General features: G+C 37.2%; 1 protein-coding gene across 1 annotated transcript in view; it reads left to right on the top strand.

The window, feature by feature from the left end:
- Nucleotides 1-23,396, top strand: part of ADAMTS12 (ADAM metallopeptidase with thrombospondin type 1 motif 12) — a 525,685-nt gene that overhangs the window by 409,122 nt on the left and 93,167 nt on the right. Inside the window, exon 17 of the mRNA XM_027868744.1 lies at nt 22,669-22,795. Within this exon, the coding sequence (XP_027724545.1) occupies nt 22,669-22,795 (127 nt within the window). The remainder of the gene's footprint in view (nt 1-22,668; nt 22,796-23,396) is intronic.

Below are 23,396 nucleotides of genomic sequence, written 5' to 3'. Positions count from 1 at the left end.
CTTCCTCCCTCTTTCCCTCCTTCCTTCCTCCCTCTTTCCCTCCTTCTCTCTCTCTCTCTCTCTCTTCCCCTCTCTTCTTCTCCCTCTCTCTTTCTCTCCCTCTCCCCTCCCTCCCTCCCTTCCCTCTGTTGCCCAAAGTCATACAGGCAATAGGTGTTAGAGGTGGAATTTGAACCCAAGTTTTTCTGACATCTGGCACTAATTCTATCACACTTCCTTTTCTCATATTAATGTTAATGCACAAGAGCTTCACATTTGTTTCACTGAAGTCTCAGACCTAGAATTTTGCCAATTTAGGTGCAGTATTATTATTATTTGTAGTAGTAGTAGTACTAGTACTAGTACTAGTAGTGGTAGTAATAGTAGTAGTAGTAGTAGTAATAAGTAGCATGTACATAGTACTTTAAGGTTTGCAAATGGCTTTACAAATATCTCATTTTATCTTCAAAAAAATCCTGGGAGGTAAATACTATTATTATCCCCGTTTTGCAGACGAGAAAGCTGAAGCTGGAAGAAATTGAGTAACTTTCCCAGGGTCATACAAGTAGTAAATGCTCAAGACCAAATGTGAATTCAGGTCTTCTTGACTCCAGGTTGAGAAGGTGTATTTACTTTAGAATTTGATGTATTTTTTTTAAAGAAAGTAATATCTTGGATGGGGCATCTAGGTGGCTTAGTAGATAGAGAGCTCAAGGCCTGAAATCAGGGAGACTTATCTTCCTGAGTTCAAATCTGGCCTCAGATACTTACTAGCTGTGTGACCTAGGGTAAGTCACTTACCCCTATTTGCCTCAGTACTTCATCTGTAAAAGGAGCTGGAGGAAATGGCAAACTACTCTAATATCTCTCTATCAAGAAAACCCCAAAAGGAGTCACGAAGAGTCGGACATGACTGAAACAACTGAACAACATCTTGGGAAGTAGCTACAGACGAAAAATCACCTGAATCTGCTGTTTGAAAATTGAGGCACTGACTGTATCTGACCTTTTCTATTTTCCATTCTTTGTACTTAGTAATAGGGCCAGAGGGCCAGCTCTCTCTTGTTTGCGTTGTCTTCTCTTTTGATGAATCAAGCTAGTTTTCTTCCAGAAAGGATCAATTGAGGGGTCCCAGTGAGGGACCTTTGTAAAGTGTTCAGTCAACTAAAGTGAAACCTATAAAGACCTTATCTTTTTTCTCTGTTTTCTGGCCCTAACCCTGCATTTCCCTTCAGCAAACTCTTCAGGATTTTCTTCAAGTTGTGACCATAAGTCCCCACTACCAAAGAATTCATGTGATAAAGCCAAAAGACAAATGTCCAGGGGCATAGAGACCTCCCGAAATCTCTGGAGATTGACTCAAATGTCTCTAACTCGGTTAAATTGGCTAGATTGTTGAAGGATATATTGAACAGGAAACCTGGAAATAACAGCTGTGTATGCTCATTGAAATCAACAATAGTAAATTGAATTCAGTAACTCCAGCACTTAGTTGTTAATGAGATCTCCTCTCTGACAATCTGTTTAGTGGCTAAAGTTTAAAATGACAATATTATCTGTCAGTCCCTCCAGCTTTTAATTGGGCCTTTGAAAACATGTCCATAGACCTCAGTACTTTAAAAGACTTGTGATTTCATTGGTTTGATCATTCCTTCCACCTTTTTACACAAATGATCTTCTCACATACATATTTTGTGTCTCTGCATACATAGCCCACTACCTTTGTGCAGGCCCTCACTGCCTCTTGCCTAAATTATTGCAATAGCCCCCTGATGGGTCTCCCTCCCCTCACTATTCTATCCTCCTCATATCCGCCAAAATGACTCTTCAAAAGCACAGGTCTGACCATATGACTCCCCTGCTCCATAGACTCTAGTGACTTTCTATCACCTTTAGGAGCAAATATGAACTCTGTCTTGTACTTAAAGCTTTTCACAACCTGTCTCCAACCTGTCTTTTCAGCCTTATTATACATTATTCCCTTTCATGAACTCTACAGGCCAGCCAAATGAAGCTTCTTACTGCTCCTCACAGACAACATCCTACCTCTTGTCTCCATGCCAGGAAACATGTCACTATCCATCCCCCATGCCAGGAATGTATTCCTTCATCATCTCTGCCTCTTAAAATCTCTAGTTTCCTTTCAAATTCAAATAAGTGTTACCTTCTATATGAAAACGTTCTGGATCTCCCCAGGTATTAGCACTTTCCCCCCTAAAGTTGTCTTGTATTTGTGTGTGTGTATATGTGTGTGTATATAGCACTGTCCTGATCAAATACCTGTGCTGCTTGAAGACAGAGACTTTTAGTTTTACAACTGGATCCCCAGGATCTCATGCATAGTCATTACTTAATAAAAGTTTATTGATTGATTAGTTCCTGAGTTGCTTTTGGCAGAGAAGTCATCCTTTTTGTCTGATAGCCAAAATTCTGGTGATGGTAAAACTTAGCCAGGCTGCTTTTCTAAAATAGATAACAATGACTGTTTCTAAGCCCATGCTTAACATTCTTCAGTTTGGTAGGATCTGTCAGAAATCAACTGGCCCAGAACCCAGCATCACCTTCAGGGCACTATGACGTAGAACTGTCAGACATTTGTGGACAATGCCCATTTAATAAATGAAGATGGGAAAGAAAAGAGACCAATAACAAGGACTCTGTCCCTGATTTTCACTTGTGCCAGTGTTTGGGGAAGTCTGTGCTCAGCACTGTGGAATGGAGGATCAGTTTCTTTAAAACTCAGAAGTCCAAATATTTCTTTTAACTTATCAGAATAAATTCTTCAAAAAGGTATCGCAGAAGCAAGTAGCCAATATAGCCAAAAGTTTGCATTGACTGTTTTCACAGTAGATTACATTTTCTTTTGATACTTGCATCTATGTTGAAATTAACATAAGTATTGTCATCATTTTACAAATAGGAGAACTGAAGTTCGGAGGGGTACAATAATTTGCCCTAAGATACACAGCTAGTAAGTAGCATCGAACTTGGGTCTTCTGATTTGAATTCTGAGCCTCTTTATCAGCTCAAATGCCAGGATTCATCTGAGTTTTGTAGGATATAGATATGGAAGGTAATATAATGAAGCTCCATTCACCGGCACTGTGCCAACTTGGAGTTGGCCATGATGTGGACCGAATGTTCTTTGCAACTACAAATTTCCAAATTGCTTGTATAACAAGATTCTTCTCTTGATGTCACTAGCTCTTTTGGGTGAAATGCTGTGCTAATTGAGGACGGCATTGTAGGTTTGAGTCCCTCATGATCCAATTTGCTTTGTTATCCTTCATGGCCACAGTGCACTCTGCTCTGGCAACATCCTATTAATACTTGCATTTGATCGAAGGGAGGGACTGTTAGGAAGTAGATATGCCCTGATCCAATTATCGCTACTTGTAAAAATGATGAGATGCTCCCAATGGAGTTTCAATAGGTCATAAAAAATTTGTCCAGAATTTGATGGCAGTGGTAGAGGATTTTTCTAGGCTGAGCTATTAGAGGTTTTCTATTTAACTCAACAAGGGTTAATGCAAAGCACTAGAAATATGATAGGAGCCCATGGGATCCCACTATGTTACTGGCCCATCCTTGATTTTTCCTCCACTTAGAAGTTTCTCCAATGATATTATTTTCACCACTTCTGCATAATTCCCCATCTGTAATATGCTATAGCATGTTTACACTTACAATGGGCCTCTCCATTGCCCTTCAAGTAATCCTCAATTTCAGTTTTTAAAGACAGCAGTGTTCTGTGATGCCATGGATGGAGCTCTGGATTTGGAGTCAAAGGACCTAAGTTTAAATCCTAGCTTTGCCACTTCCTATGTGATCTTGGGCAAGTCATTAAACTTCTCCTAGCCTCATTTTCCTCATCTGTTAAATAAAGGAAACTAGGCTCTCAAATCATTTCCTGCTTCAAATCTTCCTATAGTCCATTTTCCACAACCATCAGGCCCCATTGGAAGAATATTGGTGCCAAGCATATGGACATTTACTTCTAAAGGCAGAACTCTACTTGTGTGACTTTCTAATTCTCCCCAGTGGCGATTATACTTTAAATGCCAATTCTTATCATGTAAATGTGTAACTGGTATTGTAATGTTTCATTATAAAGAACAATTTTATCTTTTTTTGAAATCTAAACTAATTAGCATACAGTTGTTGTGATGTATCATTTCAGAAGGTTTATAGTGGAGTGTTCTCATGACCTAGCTTCCCTTGAGTAGCATCTTTTATGTTTTAGCAAATTGATACCATTTTTCTGCAGGACATTATGAAGCCAGTAAGTGATAGCCCCAGAGGTGTTTTCTCTCCATGTAAGCCATATCCTCATTTAATTAGGCCTTTTTAGCAGTCTCCTCTTGAATAAATAGCTTATGCCACATGCTCCATCTGTTAGAATTTCAATGATAACTTAACAGCAAAGTGAGAACATGGGGAGCTATATCACTGCTCATTCAGCATCCCTGTTCTCTGACTTAAAGGTTCACATCATGGTGAATGTAAAGACACTTGACCATCTGCTCTTTTGTTTAATTAGGAGTTAAAGTCCCTCCATCTCCTTGGCAACGTTCTGATCCCTATTTAAAACAAGGGAGTCATATACATCCCCTGCCCTCTAGGAGCTCAAATTCTCCAAGGGTAAAGTAGGAAAATGTTAAATGACTGATATTTCTTTAATGAGAGGCAGCATGGTATAGTGTATAGAGAGCTGTCCTTAGAGCTACCAAGACTTAGGTTAAAGCCCAACCTCTAACATGTATTAACTGTGTGTCCCAGAGAGGGTCACTTAACATCTCAGTACCCCATGCCAGCTCTCCACAACTATAAATTACAGAACAGCTGCTGACCTCCAATGGTAAGGAGCTCCTTACAATGATGAAATCAAAGATTCAGACAAAAAATGAATAAATTCTTTAATCCTCTAAGAACCTAGGCCTTCATCAGTTTGGGTATTATCTCTGCTAATGCAGATCACAACTCCTCCATGCCTTAGAATGCTGATGTTTTGATCCTATGCCCTATCAGTAGGGAAAAATAAGTGTGTACCCCCAATATTTTACATTTATTTGTAAATTATATATATATATATTACTGTGCCAATATATTATATACATTATAAAACATGAATGAAAATAAAAATTTTAAAGATAAAATAAAGCTGAAATAAGCAATTAATTTTTTATTAATGGTACCAAAACATGTTTTTATCATTGAAATATTATTAATATTAATTTTATTGAATATTTTTCATTATCTCTTAAAAATCCAGTGAAAACCCTGGGAGATATGATAGACTTATAATAATGGTTTGTTTGTAATTAATTTTTCATTTAATTTGATGAGTGTAGCTAGTCAAGCAGTTTTTTTTATTTAGATGTTTTTTAAATCAAAAGATACACAATAACACAATGAAGTAATAGATCATAACTGTCAGAAAATATAACAGCTCTTCAGCTGAGGTCATGTTTCTCTATATGAACATACATTCAACATACACAATGAAAAACCAACAAACAAAAAAAACCAAAAACAAAGATCAATTCATGTCTATGAATTGTCTCTGATACAACTCAGAAGAAAGTTTTTGATATTTAATCTTTCTTTGTGTGGTTCTGTTTAATGGAAGGCTATCATACCTTAATTTCTTATTCATATTTGAATGTTTAGTTTTGTTTTTGTATAAGAAATGTTGAATAATGTATAAGGGAGTAGAAAAGTTAGTTAAGGTCAGGCTGTGAAGGGTTTTATGTCCCAAAAGTTTATATTTGATTCTATAGTCAATAAGTACCTACTGGAATTTATAGGGGTGGCATGGTCATCCTGGCAATCACTGGCAAGGTCTGGAAGCTAATGCCTATAATCTCTTCTACTGGAGAGGCTGTGGCTGATAAATAGATCACTGGAATTTAGGAGTTCTGAAGGGATACAAAGAAAAGCAAACAAGTGCTTCTGCCCTGAAGGACCTCACATTCTTTAAGGAGAGGCTGGATGGAGTGGGGGTAAATCAGCCAACATATCAAGCAAGGCAGGTAGTATATGCAGTGTTCCTCACACATAGCCTCCCACCTCTGAAAAGAAGGGAAGGCGTACACTAAGCTTTTTGGAGAAAGGAAGAAATATACAAGATTTAACACCAAGTATTGATTTTTTAAAATAATTTATTATTTATTTCTAGCCTTCATTTAAATTTTTTTTGAGTTCTGAATTCTCTCCCTCCTTCTCACCCCTCCCCCACCCAATGTGAAGGCAAGAAATGTGATATCAATTATACATGTGAAATCATCCAAAACACAGTTCCATGTTAGCCATGATGCCAAAAAAAGAAAAAAAAGAAAAATAAAGAAAATGAAAAAATTATGCTTCAATCTGCATTCAGACTCTATCAGTTCTTTTTCTGGAAGTGGATAGCATCTTTCATTATAAATCCTTCAGAATCGTCTTGGATTGTTTTATTGCTGAGAATATCTAAACCATTCATAGTTATTCATTATACAATGTTGCTGTTACTGTGTAGAATGTTTTCCTGCTTCTGCTCACTTCACTTTGTGTCACTTTGTATAAGACTCCCCAGGTTTGTCTGAAACCAAGAAATGGCAAACTACTTCTGTATCTTAGCCAAGATACAGAAGTAATTTGCTATTTCTTTTTCCAACTCTTTCTGCAGATGAGGAAACTGAGGCAAACAGGGTTAAGTGACTTGCCCAAAGTCACACAACTAGTGTCTCAGGCCAGATTTGAACTCACGTCTTCTTTACTCCTGGCCTGGTGTTCTAACCACTGACCCACCTAGCTGCCCTTCTGTCATATTAGCCAATCTGATAGGTGTGAGATGGTACCACAGAGTTGTTTTAATCTGCATTTTTCTAATCAATAGTGATTTAGAGTACTTTTTAATATGACTATAGATAACTTTGATTTCTTCTTCTGAAAACTGCCTCTTCATAACCTTTGACCATTTATCAATTGTGGAATGACTCTGTTTTCTTATAAATTTGACTCTGTTTTCTGTATATTTGAGAAATGAGGCCTTTACCAGAAAAACTTGCTGTAATTTTTTTTGAGTTTCCTGATTTCCTTCTAATCTTGGCTGCATTGGTTTTGATTGTTCAAAACCTTTTTCAATTTAATGTAATCAAAATTATCCATTTTACATCCCATGATTCTGTCTCTCATTTCATTATAAATTCTTCCCTTAGTCATAGACCTGACAGGTAAAATTTTCCATGCTCCATTAATTTGCTTATGCTATCACCTTTTATGCCTAAGTCATGTACTCATTTTGACCTGATCTTTTTATACAGTGTGAGATGTTGATCTATACTCAGTTTCTGCCAAACTGATTTCCAGTTTTCTGAGTAATTTTTGTCAAATAGTGACTTCTTGTCCCAAAAGCTTGGGTCTTTGGATTTGTCAAACACTAGATTACTACGGTCATTTATTACCATGTATTGTGTATTTAAACTATTCCACTGATCCACCACTCTATATATTTGCCAGTACCAGATTATTTAGAATCAGGGGTGGGGAACTTGCAACCTCAAGGCCACATGTGGCCTTCTAGGTCTTTGGGTACAGCCTGAGTCCAAGTTTTACAGAATAAATCCTTTTATTGAGGGGATTTGCTCTGTGAAGTTTGGATTCAGTCAAATGACTGCACTTGAGGACCTAACGGGACACATGTGGCCTCAAGACCACAGGTTCCCCACCCCTGGTAGATGATTAACACTTTGTAATACAGTTTGAGATCTATACTGCTAGGCCAACTTCCTTCATATTTTTTTAATTGATTCCCTTGATATTCTTGACCATTTATTCTTCTAGATGAATTTTATTATTTTTTTCTAGCTCCATAAAATACTTCTTGGTAGTTTGATTGGTATGGCACTGAATAAGTAAATTAATTTAGGTAGAATTGTCATTTTTATTATATTGGCTCAGCCGACCTATGAGCAATTAATATTTCTCCGATTATTCAGATCTTTACTTGTGTGAAAAGTGTTTTGTAATTGTGTTCATGTAATTGCTAGGTTTGTTTTGGCAGGTAGACTTCCAAGTATTTTATATTGTCTACAATATTTTGAATGGATTCTTTCTGTCTCTTCCTGCTGGACTTTGTTAATAGTATATAAAAATGCTGATAATTTCTGAGGGTTTATTTTATATCCTGAAATTTTGCTGAAGTTGTTCATTGTTTCAAAGAGGTTTTCAGTCAATTCTCTAGGACTCTCTAAGTATATCATCATATCATCTGCAGAGTGATACTTTTGTTTCCTCATTGCCTATTCTAATTCCTTCAATTTCTTTTTCTTCTCTTATTGCTATAGCTAACATCTCTAGTACAATAATGAATAATATTCATGATGATGGGCAACCTTGCTTCACCCTGATATTATTGGGAAGGCATCTAGCTTATCCCTGTTACAGATAATGTCTCATGGAGTCACTAGCTTCCATTTGTCCAATTGTAATTTTTAAGGAATTACTCTTTTCAATGGGCTTTTGTACCTCTTTTTCCATTTGTCCAATTCTACTTTTTAAAGAATTCTTTTCTTCAGTGAAATTTTGTGCCTCTTTTTACATTTGGACAATTCTGATTTTTAAATTGCTATTTTCTTCAGGTGTGTGTGTGTGTGTGTGTGTGTGTGTGTGTGTGTGTCTCTTTTACCAAGCTATTATATCAAGTTATTTTCATAATTTTCTTAATATCACTCTCATTTCTTTTCCCAATTTTCCTCTATCTCTGTTATTTGATTTTTCAAACCAGTTTTGAACACTTTCAGGAATTCTTGTTGGGCTTGTGTCCAAATCATACTTTTTTCTTTGAGGTTTTGCTTATAGCTATTTTGACATCATTATCTTCTGAGTTTGTGTTTTGATCTTCCCTGTCACCATAGTAGCTTTCTATGATCAGATTTTTTTAAACTGTTTGCTCATTTTTCCAACCTATTTCTTGACTTGTAACTTTATGTTAAAATTAGGCTGTGCTCTTGGGGTGGAGGGGGCACTGTCCAAAGCTTCAGGTTTTTAGCGTTTCTGTTTTCAGAGCTAGTTCTGGGGGTCTGTAAGTTTCAGCACTTCTGGGGTAGTATGATCCAAGGAAAAGTGTTTTAACTCCTTTCCTGGCCTATACTGTAGTCTTTACCCAGCAAGGGACCTTGTTCCCCTGTAGCCTCAAGTGCTCGTGCTCCTCCTGGTTCTAGAACTGTGATCAGATCTCCTGTTCTCCCCCAGCCACAAGAGCTAGTACTCTCTTTTGCTTTAAAACTGAGACCAGAGACCCTGCTTGCTTATAAATGACTACAGGTATTCTTCTCCACCCCAGAACTGTTCTGTGGATTGTGCAATAAAATCCTGCACCCAGCCTTCTGTAATCTCTTTCTTACCAGTTGTCCAACACTTTTGCCTTCTATGGGCTGAGAGTTCCTGAAGCTGCAGCTGCCACTGTTGCAGCCACTTTCAAGGCCTGCTGCTGGTGTTGCTACAGCATGGCCTGCTGTGGCCAACCCTGAGCTCCAGGCCAACCACCACTCTGGTGACCTCTTTAGTTGTCTTGGACTGGAAAAATGTCTCACTCCAACCTTTTGTTGGTTTGTATACTCAGGAGTTCTATTTGAGGCTTTATTTTAAAGTTGTGTGGAGGAGAATGTTGAAAGAGTTCAGCCGAGTTGCTGCCTGTACTCGGACATCTTGGCTCCTTCTCCCTCCCTGCCCCCCAAGTATCGACTTTTAAAAGAAAAATGGATTCCAGGGAATGCATTGGAGCCACTCTAAGTTCCGCCTGATCTCATATCTTCTATCTCTTTAATCTCTCTGACCTATTTCCTTATCTGCAAAATGGAGATGGTAATATACTTCATAAGATTAAATTATGTGCGTTTGATAAGCACATCTGTGTGTTCATCCATACTTGGGTGAGGTCATTTAAAAACTGATTAAATGGGGTTTTCAGAGAAGAGAATTGGCTTGAAAGCAACATGGACTATATGACATCAGCAAACTTGTGGAAGGTTCTTTTGATATCTCAAAATATTCCTGGTGTTTTTCTTTCATATATTGATGCCATCTGGACCCCCAAATTCATCATTTTTCAAGTAACTTGGTATTTATAGGAATTTTTAGAACATCAACAGCCTATCTTTTTGTGCCATTTTAAAAAGGCCTATTTGGGTTGATGTGCACTTGTTTTTCTGACTTCAGACATTCTGAACACCTCTGCAACTGAAATTGTCTAAAACGTGTACAGATGTTTATCTTTGAGAACTAGGATTTCAGGCTGGTTCAATGTGCCTATCAAAGGGCCTTCTCCTGCATCATGCCAGCAGAATTTATTTTTAGAGAGAACAAGAACATAATAAGTTAGACAAGAAGATTTAATTGGAAGAAGCCTGGTTGGCTGGTTACCTGTTTTTAATAATTTAATTTCTTATAAAAACAAAAGAAGAGAAAAAAGAGAAAAAACAATCTATTTTCTATAGACTTTTGTCACTTTGTAATAATGACTGGCCACTTCTGTAATAAACAGGTACAATATAATCTAACTCTGTAGGTGGAAGTCATTATTGGAGAATCTGAAAGAATAAATTTCATCATAAGACACTGTGGGACAGTGGTATAGTGTATCAGGAGACCTGAGATCTCTTGAGTTCTGTCAACAAGGATAATTCTTCACCTTTATTGCCTGTGAAGTAGACATAATAATAATAATAATTCATTCTAGTAAAATAAGAATGGAGACTTCTGGGTCACATGAACAATAAGATAGATAATTAGACATTTTCTCTGATTTTCATGATTTCTCAGATCTCTCTGAAGTAGAAACTATGCAAAGAATAAAACAATTTCTACCACAGGAGGTAGAAATGCCATGAAATAATGTCTAATTTGGACTCACTCAATATCCTTTTTTCTAATGTCTACTATGCTCCAGGCATCAAGACTGCACTGGATGACCCAACCCACTGGCTTGTAATGGAACACAACCCTTTATTTCGAACTCACACACACTTTTTGGCCCCACAGAGGTCCAAAATGCAGAAATGTGGTGAACCTGCAAGACCCGGTGCTGCAGCAATGTTCTGTGCTTTAACAGAGCTCTGCATGAGAGCAGAACAGAGATGAGAGAGCATTCTTATGTCTGGGCTTATAATAGAGTTCAGCTCTTTATCCTGGCCCCCCACCTCCTTTCAGTGTCATAGAGATCCAAACTCCAAATGGTAGAAATGAAGCACTCTGTCCTGCTGGCCAGAGAACTGAGGAATAGAAGGAATGGGACAAGATACTATATGTGGAGGGCTGTATGACATACCACTAAGCCTGAGGAAAAAGCCCAGCATCCACCTAAGGCCAATTTTGTCCCCCTAAAAAGGCACTGGGGGAAGATATTTAGGTTGGTGGATTGCCCAACATGGGACAATGCTGTGGCACTTTGAGATTCAGCATCTAGGGAAATCACTATTAGAAAGGAAGAAGCCAGAAAGTGATTAATAGGTGAAAATGCAGGGAGGGGGAGATGAAATTACCAATGATTTCAGAAGGAGGAAAACTCAAGGACCTTGTTAATAAACCAACAGGGGAGATAGCAGAAGGAAATATTGTCTCTAGATCATGTAAGTGAGTTCAGGCATCTATGAATGAATGCTGTAAAACAAAGGAAAATGATGAAGAAAAAGGAAAAGAAATAAGGAGAAGAAAAATCTTTAAACAAGATGAGTGAAAGGACTCCATGGATTTTGAGGAGAGCAGAGGACCATAGCACCCTGTTGCTGAATGTTTTGAAAGAGAAATGAGAGCAGAATTTATGGCCTACATAACAGAAAGAATTGGCAGAATAGAAAAACTTATATCTATGAGGGCAAGTCTCACCAAAGAAACAAAAGAGAAGATGATTGGGAACGTAAATACGTGGAAGTCAAGGCCAATAGGAAGAAGAGAAGCAAAAAGCAATAACATTAAAAGAAAGCATGCTCTCTACACAAGCAGAACATACTGATCTCAAAGACAGGATATGTAGAAATAAACTAAAGATCGTAGGTCTCCTAGAAGAACATAAACATTTAAAAAACCCAAACACCATAATGCAAGAAATAATACAAGAAAACCCTCCCATAGAACCTTTGAACCCCAAAAACAAAGTTCAAGTTGTTTGATCATGGGGAAATACACTAACTTCTCAGTCACCCAGTCAGTTCTGAAACTATTAATTACAGATGAGCTGTCAATTTGAATTTGTGAAGGGAGTCTCCACACTCAGAGTTCCCTACAGTGGTGAAATAACAGGTTTAGGCCCTCTTTCACAAATCGTCATCATCATCATCTTAAAATCCAACCCATCATCCATGTCTTGAGGAGGTAAGGTAGGAAGGGAATGGCAAAATGGGGGAATGCTAGTCAGGGTAAATGGATAGCAGCAATTCTATGCCCTGAGATCATTACAGTAGCTATGGATGCCTGGGTAGGAACCCTTAAAGATTGGTGAAGTGGTTTCTGGCAATACCACTGATTAGGTTTGCACCCTAGTCAGTACGGAGCAGCTTAAATCCTAGGAGCAAAATAAATAGAATGACATAAGGTTACAGGCTGACCCTACTTAAACCTGCCATAATGACTAACTTGAACTGAAGTTTAAGAGAGAATGGTGCTACTTTCATGTTCTACCTTCCACGGGTGCTGTCTCCCTGATTACAATATGAGCTTTTTCAGAACCGCCAGCTTAGCTCAGTGCTTTGCACTTTGTAAACACTTAAATTTTTTTTATTCATTCATTTATTCATTCATTCATCTGTTACTTCAAATGTTCTTTCTGGTTTCACCAAAAAGCAAGCTACACTAGAATAAGACCGATGTTCCACCTAATGAAAATGTTTCTTTGCAGATGACTCTGATCATTAAAGAGTGCAAAACACCATGAACATGTAACAAAACTGAAGGTAGGCATACTTGCATTATGTGCCAGTACAATAATAGCAAAATTAGAAACAGATCTCATCAGATATGAGCAAGGACTTTATCCTGTTTTTTGTTAATGGTACTATCAATTTTATATCACACAACATATTGTTGACCAGTAAATGACAATCTTGAAAAACAAAACAAAAATTTTTCCCCAACCCTAGATTAGCAAAATATGAGATAAGATAAAGGAGCAGCTAAAATTTGAAGAGGGAAAATTTGAAGAACCTTAGGTCATTGAAATTTTCATTTAATCAAATGCTAGAATTAAACCTAAATAATGATACGTAAAGAAAAAACATCATCAACAACTCAAATGACTGAAAAGGAGATGAGCATACTTAGGCCAGAATTCCAAAATGCCCTTTCCAAGGCATAAACCTAACTATCAGATCTATTATACTGAAACAGTAACTTTAAAAAGATGATGTCTGCTATAACCAGTGGTGTATTAAAGACAGCTCATACTTTCACCAATTGTTAAATTTTCATTGTGATATTTATCCCTCAGAAATAAGTAAATTCTACAGATCAGGGCTTGATTTATCAACTTGTTAATAGTCTAGACTTAAAGTAATGGCAAAATTGTTAATAATGAAGATTAAACTTGAAAATGTTAACTGTATACATTTGTTAAACATTTACTATCACATCCCTGGCTATAAGCATCATGAAATATATGTAATTCCACAGTATTTGGTAGAAAATACAGTAACATCTAAGATCTGCACATAGCCAGATATGTTGTCACAGTAAGAACCATAGGCATCATTATACAGCCACCAAGGCATACCCTCGTAGGAGAGGTGTCAAATACCACCATGAAAGAGCTACAGAAGACCTGTCAAAAAGACACTGGAAGATGACATCTATATCTAGTTGACACCTACAGTAGAAAATAAGAGTACCTTGTTGCTCAATTAAAGGCAATAAAAAAGAAGCATTAAGAAAGGAATCTGGCAAACAATAGCAACCATAAATTCTAAATTCACTCAATCAGCAACTGAAATCAGAAATCAAAATGCAATGCATGTAATACAAATAGTCCAAGTAGCAAAAAGAACAAAAAAACAGTTTGACACCAATCAAAAACTTTACTACAGAGATTTGAGAAGTGAAGAAATCAAAAGTAAAGAAGAACCTCTAAAGAAAGAAGATGTCAAAAATACCAGATCATCAACATCAAAGGTTCTTAACCTGGCTCAGTAAACATTAAAGAAGAAAAGATATTTTGGTGACTGGATTTTAATGTAATTGGTTTCCTTTGCAAGAGATTTTATCTTATGCATTTAAAAACCATTATTCTGAGAAAGGCATCAGATGATTCACGAGACTGTCAAAAGGAGTCCATGACATACACAAAAATTAAGAAATTTTGATCTATATGGTGTTGAGAAGTCCCACCAAGAAAAAAAATGTAAGTTGGCTCAAATGAGAAATGCAAAATTTTTGCACTGTTCGTATGATAATATGATAAATACCAAGACATTTAGATGAGCGAATGGTAATGAAACTTCTCCGTAAAATCAGAGCATTTGCAAGGTCAGATATGATCAGTAATTAGAAGCTTAAATTCCTTCCAGTGGCATATGAATTAACAACAAGACATTTTACCAGCTTCCTTTGGATGGAAACCTAACCCCACCATTCCTAATAGAAGGCATCACACATCTATTTCCAAAAGATAAGGCCACCAGTGATTCCTCCCCCCAAATATATGCCAATTATGTCCTGTATTGCATACAAACAATTCACTTGTATCACTTTTAAAAATCTATAAACCTTTTTAAGACAAGAATGTATTGACTGAGGAGCAAAAGTGGTGTGCCAAAAAAAAAAAATCCCCAAAGTATAAAAAGCAACTCATCAATGCAGTTAAGTCCCAAAAGCATTATAACATTTATAAGGGAAGAATAAGCATTTTGAGCTTTTATTTAGTATTTTATGTCCCCCTAGTTACATGTAAAAACAATTTTTAACATTTGTTTTTAAAACTTTGAGTTCCAAGTTCTCTCCCTTCCTCCCTCCCTCTCCACCCCCCCCCCAATTGAGAAGGCAAGCAATTCCATATAGGTTATACATGTGTAGTCATGCAAAATATATCCATAACAGTCATTTTATGAAAGAAAACATAGACAAGAAAAAAATTCAAGAAAAATAAAGTTAAAAAAAGTATGTTTCAGTCTGTATTCAGGCACCAACAGTTCTTTCTCTGGAGATGGATAGTGTTTTTCATCATAAATCCTTCAAAGTTGTCTTGGATCATTGTATTGTTGAGAAAAGCTAAGTCAAAGAATAACCATGCATTAAGTATTTACTATGTGCTCAGGTATGGTACTAAATGCATTACAGACATTATATCATTTGATCTCTTTGTCACATTATTTCATTTGATTTATTTTGTCTTTTTAAAATTATAACAAAACCTTTGACTCAGTACTACACTCATGGGTTATTTATGTACTGCAACTATATAAAATAGATGCAAATATAGTGAGAACACTAGAATAACTGTTGACCACATGAAAACTTGTTCTCTATTTAAAATATATGACCAATATAATAATGGCTAGAAAAGGGGGTCTTTTTTAGGGAAACAGTTTAAGCCCATTATGTTTATGCTAAGCTTGAAATCCATTATCATTTCATGTAAATTGAATTAAGTGTGGCTTCCAAATTGAAGAGGGAGTTCACACAGTGACTCCAGGCTTAGTTTTGTTTATATTTCTTTATGACTGTGATTTGGTTACAAACTAGAGACTGATTTTGTTTAGCATCCTGTTTTAATACATAGAGCACCTGCCAAAGTCCATGTCACATGTGCTAGGAAAAAAAGAAGACCCTGGCTGGGAAGGCATAGGATCAGAGGGAGGCTTACCATGGAAGCTACACACACACTGTGGTTGCCGTTGGATGTGGATTTTTCACGTTTAGAGGACATGGAAGCTGATGACACTGGAAGAGGCAGTCAGATGGACCTGAAAGAGCAGTGGGTTTAGAACCAGAAGTCCTAAACTAGAGCCCTAGCTCCGATATGTCCTACCTGTGTGACCTTAAGCAAGTTACTAAAACCTAATCCATTTCCTTATCTGTAAAATTGGATTAATAACACTTGCATTACCAGCCTCATTGAATCATAACTAGGAAAGTACTTTGTAAAGCACAAATAATCGGACCTGAATCATTCCTTCTCATTTCCTATCACCAATTTGTATTTATATTGAATAGCCTTTACTTCACAAGGTAGAAAATACATGAGTGAATAAATTTCCACTATCAGCTGGTTTATAATCCCCTACTTTATGTAGCACCTACTATGTACCAGGCACTATGCTAAATGCTAGGCTTACAAAAAGGGGCAAAAGACAGTCCTTGCCCTCAAGGAGCTCACAATCTAGTAAGGGAGACAACATGCAAGCAAATATATACAAACCAGCTATATACAGGATAAAAAGGAAATAATCCACAGAAGGAAGGCACTATAATTAAAAAGGATTGGGAAAGGCTTCCTGTAAAAAAAAAAATGGAATTTTAGTTGGAATTTAAAGGAAGTCAGAGAAGTCAGTTGGTAGAATTTTTTTTTAAAAAAAGGCATAGGCGTTTGGCATTGGCAATAACTAGAAAAAATGCCTGGAGCTGAGAGATGGGATGTCTTGTTCATGAAGCAACAAGGAGGCCAATGTCACTGGATGAAGGAAAATGTTGTAGGCAGTAAAATGTAAGAACACTAGAAAGGTAGGAGGAGGCTAGCTTATGAAGGGCTTTGAATGCCCAAAGATTTTATATTTGATCCCTGAAGGCAGTAAGGAGTCACTGGAATTCATTGAATAAGGTATGAGAATGTTGGACTTGGCTTTAGGAAAATCACTTTTTGGCCAAATACAGGATGGATTGGATTGGGGAAGGACTTGAGGCAGGCAGACCCACCAGCAAGCTGTTGTAATACTTTAGGCATAAAGTGATGGCCTATAATACGGTGGTAGCAATGTTAAAGAAGAGAAGGGAAGATTTTTAAGGGAAGTTGCAAAGGTAAAATCAGTGGGTCTTGGCTACAGCTAGGATATAGGGGGTGAGAGATAGTAAGGAATCCAAGATGACTCCTCGGTTGTGAGCCTGAGGGACAGGGAGGATGGTGTTGCCTTCCACAGTAAGAGGGAGGTAGGGTTGGGGAACAGTATCCATGCATACTGCCCTGAATAAGGTTCCAACCATAGCTTGGGCAGGGTTATTTCCTCATGTTACTTCTTTCCTGCACGTACCCTTCATTTGAGCAATACCACTCACCATCACAAGCTTTTGCCTCCCATCATCCTTAGCAAGTGTAACTAGTTGCTGTTCTCCATCAGTGTTCCCAGTCTTTGTCCTCCCTGATACCTGTGTGACTGCTCTCCTTAGTTCCTAGTAGGTCCATGGGATCATAGAGATAGAAAGACCTTAGAATTAATCAACTTCAACCCCTGCATGGGGAAACTGAGAACCACAGAGGTTAAGGTCATATAAGTCATGTGTCAGAGCCAGAATTTGATCCTAGCTCCCTTACTTCTAAATCCACCACTCTACTATTCATTCCAACTATCCTCTGTAGCTCCTGTTTTTATCCCACTCAGTTCTCATTCCATCTGCTCAGCATTTGATCCATTCATGGTCCTTCACAGTGTATCAATGAGGTTTTCCTTCAGTTGTTAGAACTCATCTTTATCAAAGGAGCATTTTGCTAAAACCAGCCCATTTGAAGATGGGTCTCTGAGTGGGTTTTTACAGCTAAAAAAATTACACCTCTATTATTTTAAAGCTTTTCTCTATATAGTCCCTATAGGCCTAAATCTCATACAAGATATCCCTAGAGAGTATAGGAGTTCTTTCTCCCTGAACCTTCCAAATGACGCTTTGCTGTCAACTCCACATTTACTTATGGTGAGACATTGTCATGTGACTCCTTTCTCTTCCAGAATCTGGTAGATAGATCTCCTAACCATACCAACAAATATCATTGGGTTTGAAGGTTTGAGAGATCACCCTACTGTCTCCCCAATTGTTCCTCTTTCTCTCGTGGCAATTGGGATGAGCAATTCAAATTACTCAGGATTACTTTCTGGAGTTTCTAGAAAAGGCAGGAGCTTGGAAGACTTGCATTGAAATAATGAAGAGTGAAATGAGCAGAACCAAGAGAACATTGTATGCAATAACAGCAATGTTGTTCAAATAACTGAATTACTAAGCTATAAAAATATTCAGATCACCTACAAAGGACCTATGAAGGATGATGCTATCCACCTCCAGAGAAAGAACCAATATACACACACACGCATCTCGAACTTAAAATGTAACATAAAAAAAGTAAAATTTTAACGAAGAAAAGAAAAGAAGAGGGAGGAGCCAGAGTTGGCTCTCCCCAGAGTGGGAATTAGAACACTTGCAGTACGTTTACTTGCTACATTTCCAGTATGATCCTGTGCTGATGACTTCTTGCATCATGGAAGTGACCTGAGGTATGTTCAAGGATATGTCAGTGGAGAACAGCCCTGGGCTTGGCAGGTTTTACTAAGCTGGAAAAGTTTCATATGGAAATCCAATGACAGATTGTCTGTCATTCAAAGACTGATTTAGCTAAGTTTATAGAGATTCATCACCAGAAGGCTGATTACCAAGTGTTAGCCACAGCAACTTATAAAGCACTGTACAGTGTGGCCTCAAAATCTTAGTACAATTTCAAGCATTAATAGCTCAAAACAGCACTAATACTTTGGGGCCACCATGTGTATTAAGAAATGAAAGGGTTAGGGGCAGCTAGGTGGTGCAGTGGATAGAGCACCGGCCCTGGATTCAGGAGGACCTGAGTTCAAATCCAGCCTCAGATACAGAAAACTTACTAGCTGTGTGACCCTGGGCAAGTCACTTAACCCCATTGCCTAGCCAAAAAAAAAAAGAAAAAGAAATCAAAGGCTCAAAGGGTCAAAAGATTTGGGATCTGGGAGGAACCTTAGAGACCATCCAGTTCAAACCCCTAATGTTACAGGTAAGGAAACTGTGACCCCAGAGCAGAAATGATTTTGCCAAGGCCATGAGTTCACTGATGAATAAACAGATTTTGTGAAATATTGTAAACATATAAGAAATTAGATCAATTTTCTTCTAAATATTTGCTTCCCAAATGTTGGTTATTTTCCTGGTCTTTTTTGTTATGCCAGGGGCCAGAATTATCCCTAAGGGAATACCTCTCTAAAATTATCATAAAAGTAAATAGGAAAATTTGATTTATGTATAATTTTTTCAGAAAAACATCATCTAGTACATTGCCTTAATTGTTTTAAGAAAATGAGGAATAACATCTAGCAAGAAAGCTATACTCTACAAGAGGCTCTATCCAAACCTCATCTTAAGAATCCCCTGCAAGGACACATTCAGGAGTCTATCAAAGAGATAAGAGGAGAAAAACTTTATCTTTTCTGAAAAGCTGGAGTTCCATATCAGACCTTAAAGTTGTTAAGAAGCAGTGGCAGGCTTCCATGTTTTGTCTAATGAAAAAAAACAATAATCACTTTTAAGGTCCACCACATATTTTACAATAATCCTGTGAAATAGGTATTAAAAGTATTATCCTCATCCCATAGGTGGTGGTATTTCTTTCCTCACCACCTCATTGAAATATGAGTTCCTTAAAGGAAGGGATTGCCCTGCCTTCTTATTATCTTCTAACTTATCGTGGGTATCAATTCTCTTTTATTAATTTGTATTCTTTAATAACCAGTACAAAGGGCACTTTCTTTGTGAATCAATGAATCAATAATCATTTATTAAGGGCAGCTAGGTGGCTAAGAGAATAGAACACCAGGCCTGGAGTCAGGAAGACTCACCTTCCTGAGTTCAAATTTGGCCTCAGATACATTACTAACTGTGTGACCCTGAGCAAGTCACTTAACCCTGTTTGCCTCAGTTGCCTCATTTATAAAATAAGCTGGAGAAGGAAATGACAAATCACTGCAATATCTTTGCCAAGAAAACTCCCAAAACTGGGTCACAGAGATTTAGATGCGACTAAACAACATTGTGCTAAGTTTTTTCTCTTTGGCAAAGAAAACAATCAGAAGAATTACACATCTTTGCTTCCTTCTGTTAGTAATCATGATCCCATCCACCCCAGGTTAGAGTGAGTAATGGTCTTCACCATCATCACCCTGATAACACCAGAGTTAAGATTCAAACCTAAGTGTCTAGATTCTAAGTCCAGTATATTTCCACACTGCCTCATACCATACACTTCACCATTTCAAGCGTCTCAAAAATCTGAGGTGTTTTTTTTTCCATTGTGAATATTCCCTGAACCAATTTATATGATATCCTCTCTATGATTCATATCATAGCTACAAATACACATAAAATTGGGACCATCGTATATAATATTTCATATTGCTAGATTGTAAGTTTCCCTGCAGTTAGGACCAGTAACTCATACCTCTTCACACCCATGGTGCCTAGCACAGTGCCTTCTGCACTAGTAGACACTCGGTAATTGGTTGTTGTAACGCTGGTGGTGAGGAGGAGGAATTAAAAAAAAAAGAAGAAGAAAATGAAGAATAGGGGAGATAGGGTGAAACATTCTGCATTTTCCTTATGAATGTGCCTTCTTAGTTCAATTAGCCAAGGCAGTGTTAATGATGGCGTTAGTTTGATCACTATGTGAGCTGAAGAACTTTGCTTCATAGCCTAGTCACAGACTGCGCCTAACCCCAGCCAGTTCTCCTAGAGATGTTTGCCACTAGCCACAAGAGGTATCAAGTAAGAAAGTGTAGACTGGTTAACACAAATCCACCATCACCGCTGGAAAAATAATTCAAAGAGCATATTCTGCAGTGTCACCTTTACCTCTGAGATTTTAGGATGGTAGAATCTGAAGTGTGAAAAGGCATGATTCCAAGAGTAGAAACAACAAAATGCAGGATGGAAGAGAGATGGAAGGTTCTCAAAAGCAAAATTCCAACACCATTGAACTAGGATTGATGACTGGAAGCTACAGGAAAGTAGATTTTCATCTCAATGTAAGAACCAACTTTCTGACAAATAGAGTTACTTTGCCGTAAAATGGGCTGCTTTATGAGACAGTTGTGGTCACTGGAAATCTTGTAAGGCTTAGTGACAACCCACTGAGGATGTTGTAAATGAGATTCCTGCTTGGGATTTAAGATTGGTATGCATGACCTCCAACATTCTATGATTCTCTTGGTTCATTCTTGAAATTAAAAATAACTTATATAATTAGTTCTTATTTGAAAATATATTTGATCCAAATCCCATTAATCATGAGACAGGACTATTTTTAGCCTCAAAGAGTATTTCTGTTAGATAATAAGAGAGAAAAATTGAGTATACATTTGGTACTCATTAAGAAATAGAAAAATAGACCAGTGAAACAAATAAATAAATGAAAAAGAAATAAGTGAACTCAACAACCCAATAAATCCAAGAACATAAATTATTGGGAAGAATTCCCTGTTCAATAAGGATTGATAGGAAAACTGGAATGCAGTTTGGCAGAAATTGGGTTTAAATCACCATATTATACCACATGCCACAACAAAGTCAAATGGATATACAACTGAATCCTAATGGTCCTACCACTAAAAAATTAGAAGAGAACCACCTCAGGTAATTTTTGCAGCTATGATTAGTCAGAGATTTCTTTGCTAGATAAGAGAAAGCAATAAACACAAAAGATAAAACAACTAATTTAACCGACATGAAATTGAAAAATGTTTGCATTAACAATTCAATCAGAAAGGAGGCAAAAAAAATAGAAAAAATCTTTGCATGAATTTGTGGGTTTTTTTTTCCTTTGGGAGCCGGGTTGTCCCCTTTTAAAACAGACTAAAATTGGGTTTATTTTTTTTTTATTACTTAACTAACTCATTTTGAGCTTGAAGTCCACTAAAACTCTAAGATCTTCTAGGTCTATGATTTAATTCACCAAGATCTTATGAAATACCTTCTCTATCCAGACACCATTCTAGACATTAAGGACACAGACAAAAAAAGAAACAAGCTGCCTTCAAGGAGCTTACATTCCATTGGTGTGGGGGAATATATATATAATATGTACATAGGCAAATTCAAAGTAGTTTGAGAAGGGAAGTAGCACTAATAACTTGGGTGGGGGGACACATCATAGAATGAGAGAAATCAATTCCTTGATAAAACTTAGGAAGTACGTTTTATTCCTCTCTGTATCCCCCCATGGTACCTGGGACAAGACTTTTACTTGTTTTGTTGATTTAAATAGCCACTTAAATATTCATAGCCAGGACCAAAACTTTTAAGAACCCACATGGGATTCTGCAATTCATTTCCCTGATCAGCAGCTGCTTTATTGGAACATGTGACTGAGAATAATATCTATTTTTTCTCATTCAAATTCTGTTTTTATTTGGAAGTATTATCTGTTATGCATTTAAGCAGCTAATTTATCTGAGATAGACTGCAGTTACACCTCGGGAGACCAACTCAGCACTTTGGCTCTATAATCAGGGTCATAAATTAGAAATGTCATTTGTCATCCCTGTTGTAAAGGTTTACATACTCTTGTGATTTGAGAACAAGTATATTTCCATCAATAAAGAGAGTCTTCTTGTTAGCCATAAGAGTGGCAGCATGCTATGCCCATATTTGTTTACTAGATATAGAATAGAATTGTTTCACATTTAATGCAGTTTTCAATATATATGAGTCATTCTGCCTGTTTCTTAGGTATTCGCCGCCAGACTGCCCGCTGTATGAAGAAGGGGAAAGGCGTGGTCAGAGCTACATTCTGTGACCCTGAAACCCAGCCTAATGGCAGGCAAAAGAAATGCTACGAAAGGAATTGTCCACCCAGGTAACATTGAATAATGTTGTATCTCAGCTCATAAGAACCTAGTGTCCAGAAAGCAATGTACGGTAGGAATTAGGAGTTTCCATGGTTATAGTATCAGTTTCTACAACAGTATACAACTGAAAATAGTGTCTCCCTAGGGAGTGAAATACGTTTATAAAATAGAGTATGGCTGTGGTCTGGGTTTAATTATTTGGTAAGTATGAATCACAAAGTAATGTGGTGGGCAAAGCCGTGCAGATTTCTGGAAAGCTACTTAGCAGAAGAATTTTAATCTTCTGGGCTACTTTAGGTATCACTTACTTTATAAAGATTTTTCCAATTCCCTTGGCTGAGAATGATCTTTCTCCTTCTAATTTTCTGAGAACATTTTATATCTTTTCTTTGTCCTTACCTTAGTACATCCTTGGGATCACACAATGTGAAGTTGGATGCCACTTTAGATATCATTTAGTCCAAACCTTCATTGATGAGGAGACAGAGATCTAGTGAGATTAGATGGCTTACTCCAAGTCATATAGATAGTAAGTAGAAAATCTGAGATTTTCCCAGTAATACATTCTAAGATTTGGAAGGGATCTCTTTTTGTTTGTTTTTAGGCAAT

Source organism: Vombatus ursinus, unplaced genomic scaffold (genome assembly GCF_900497805.2).
Source record: "Vombatus ursinus unplaced genomic scaffold, bare-nosed wombat genome assembly UNPS02014791.1, whole genome shotgun sequence".
NCBI lineage: Eukaryota > Metazoa > Chordata > Mammalia > Diprotodontia > Vombatidae > Vombatus > Vombatus ursinus.
This window is presented reverse-complemented; position numbering and strand designations above follow the sequence as displayed.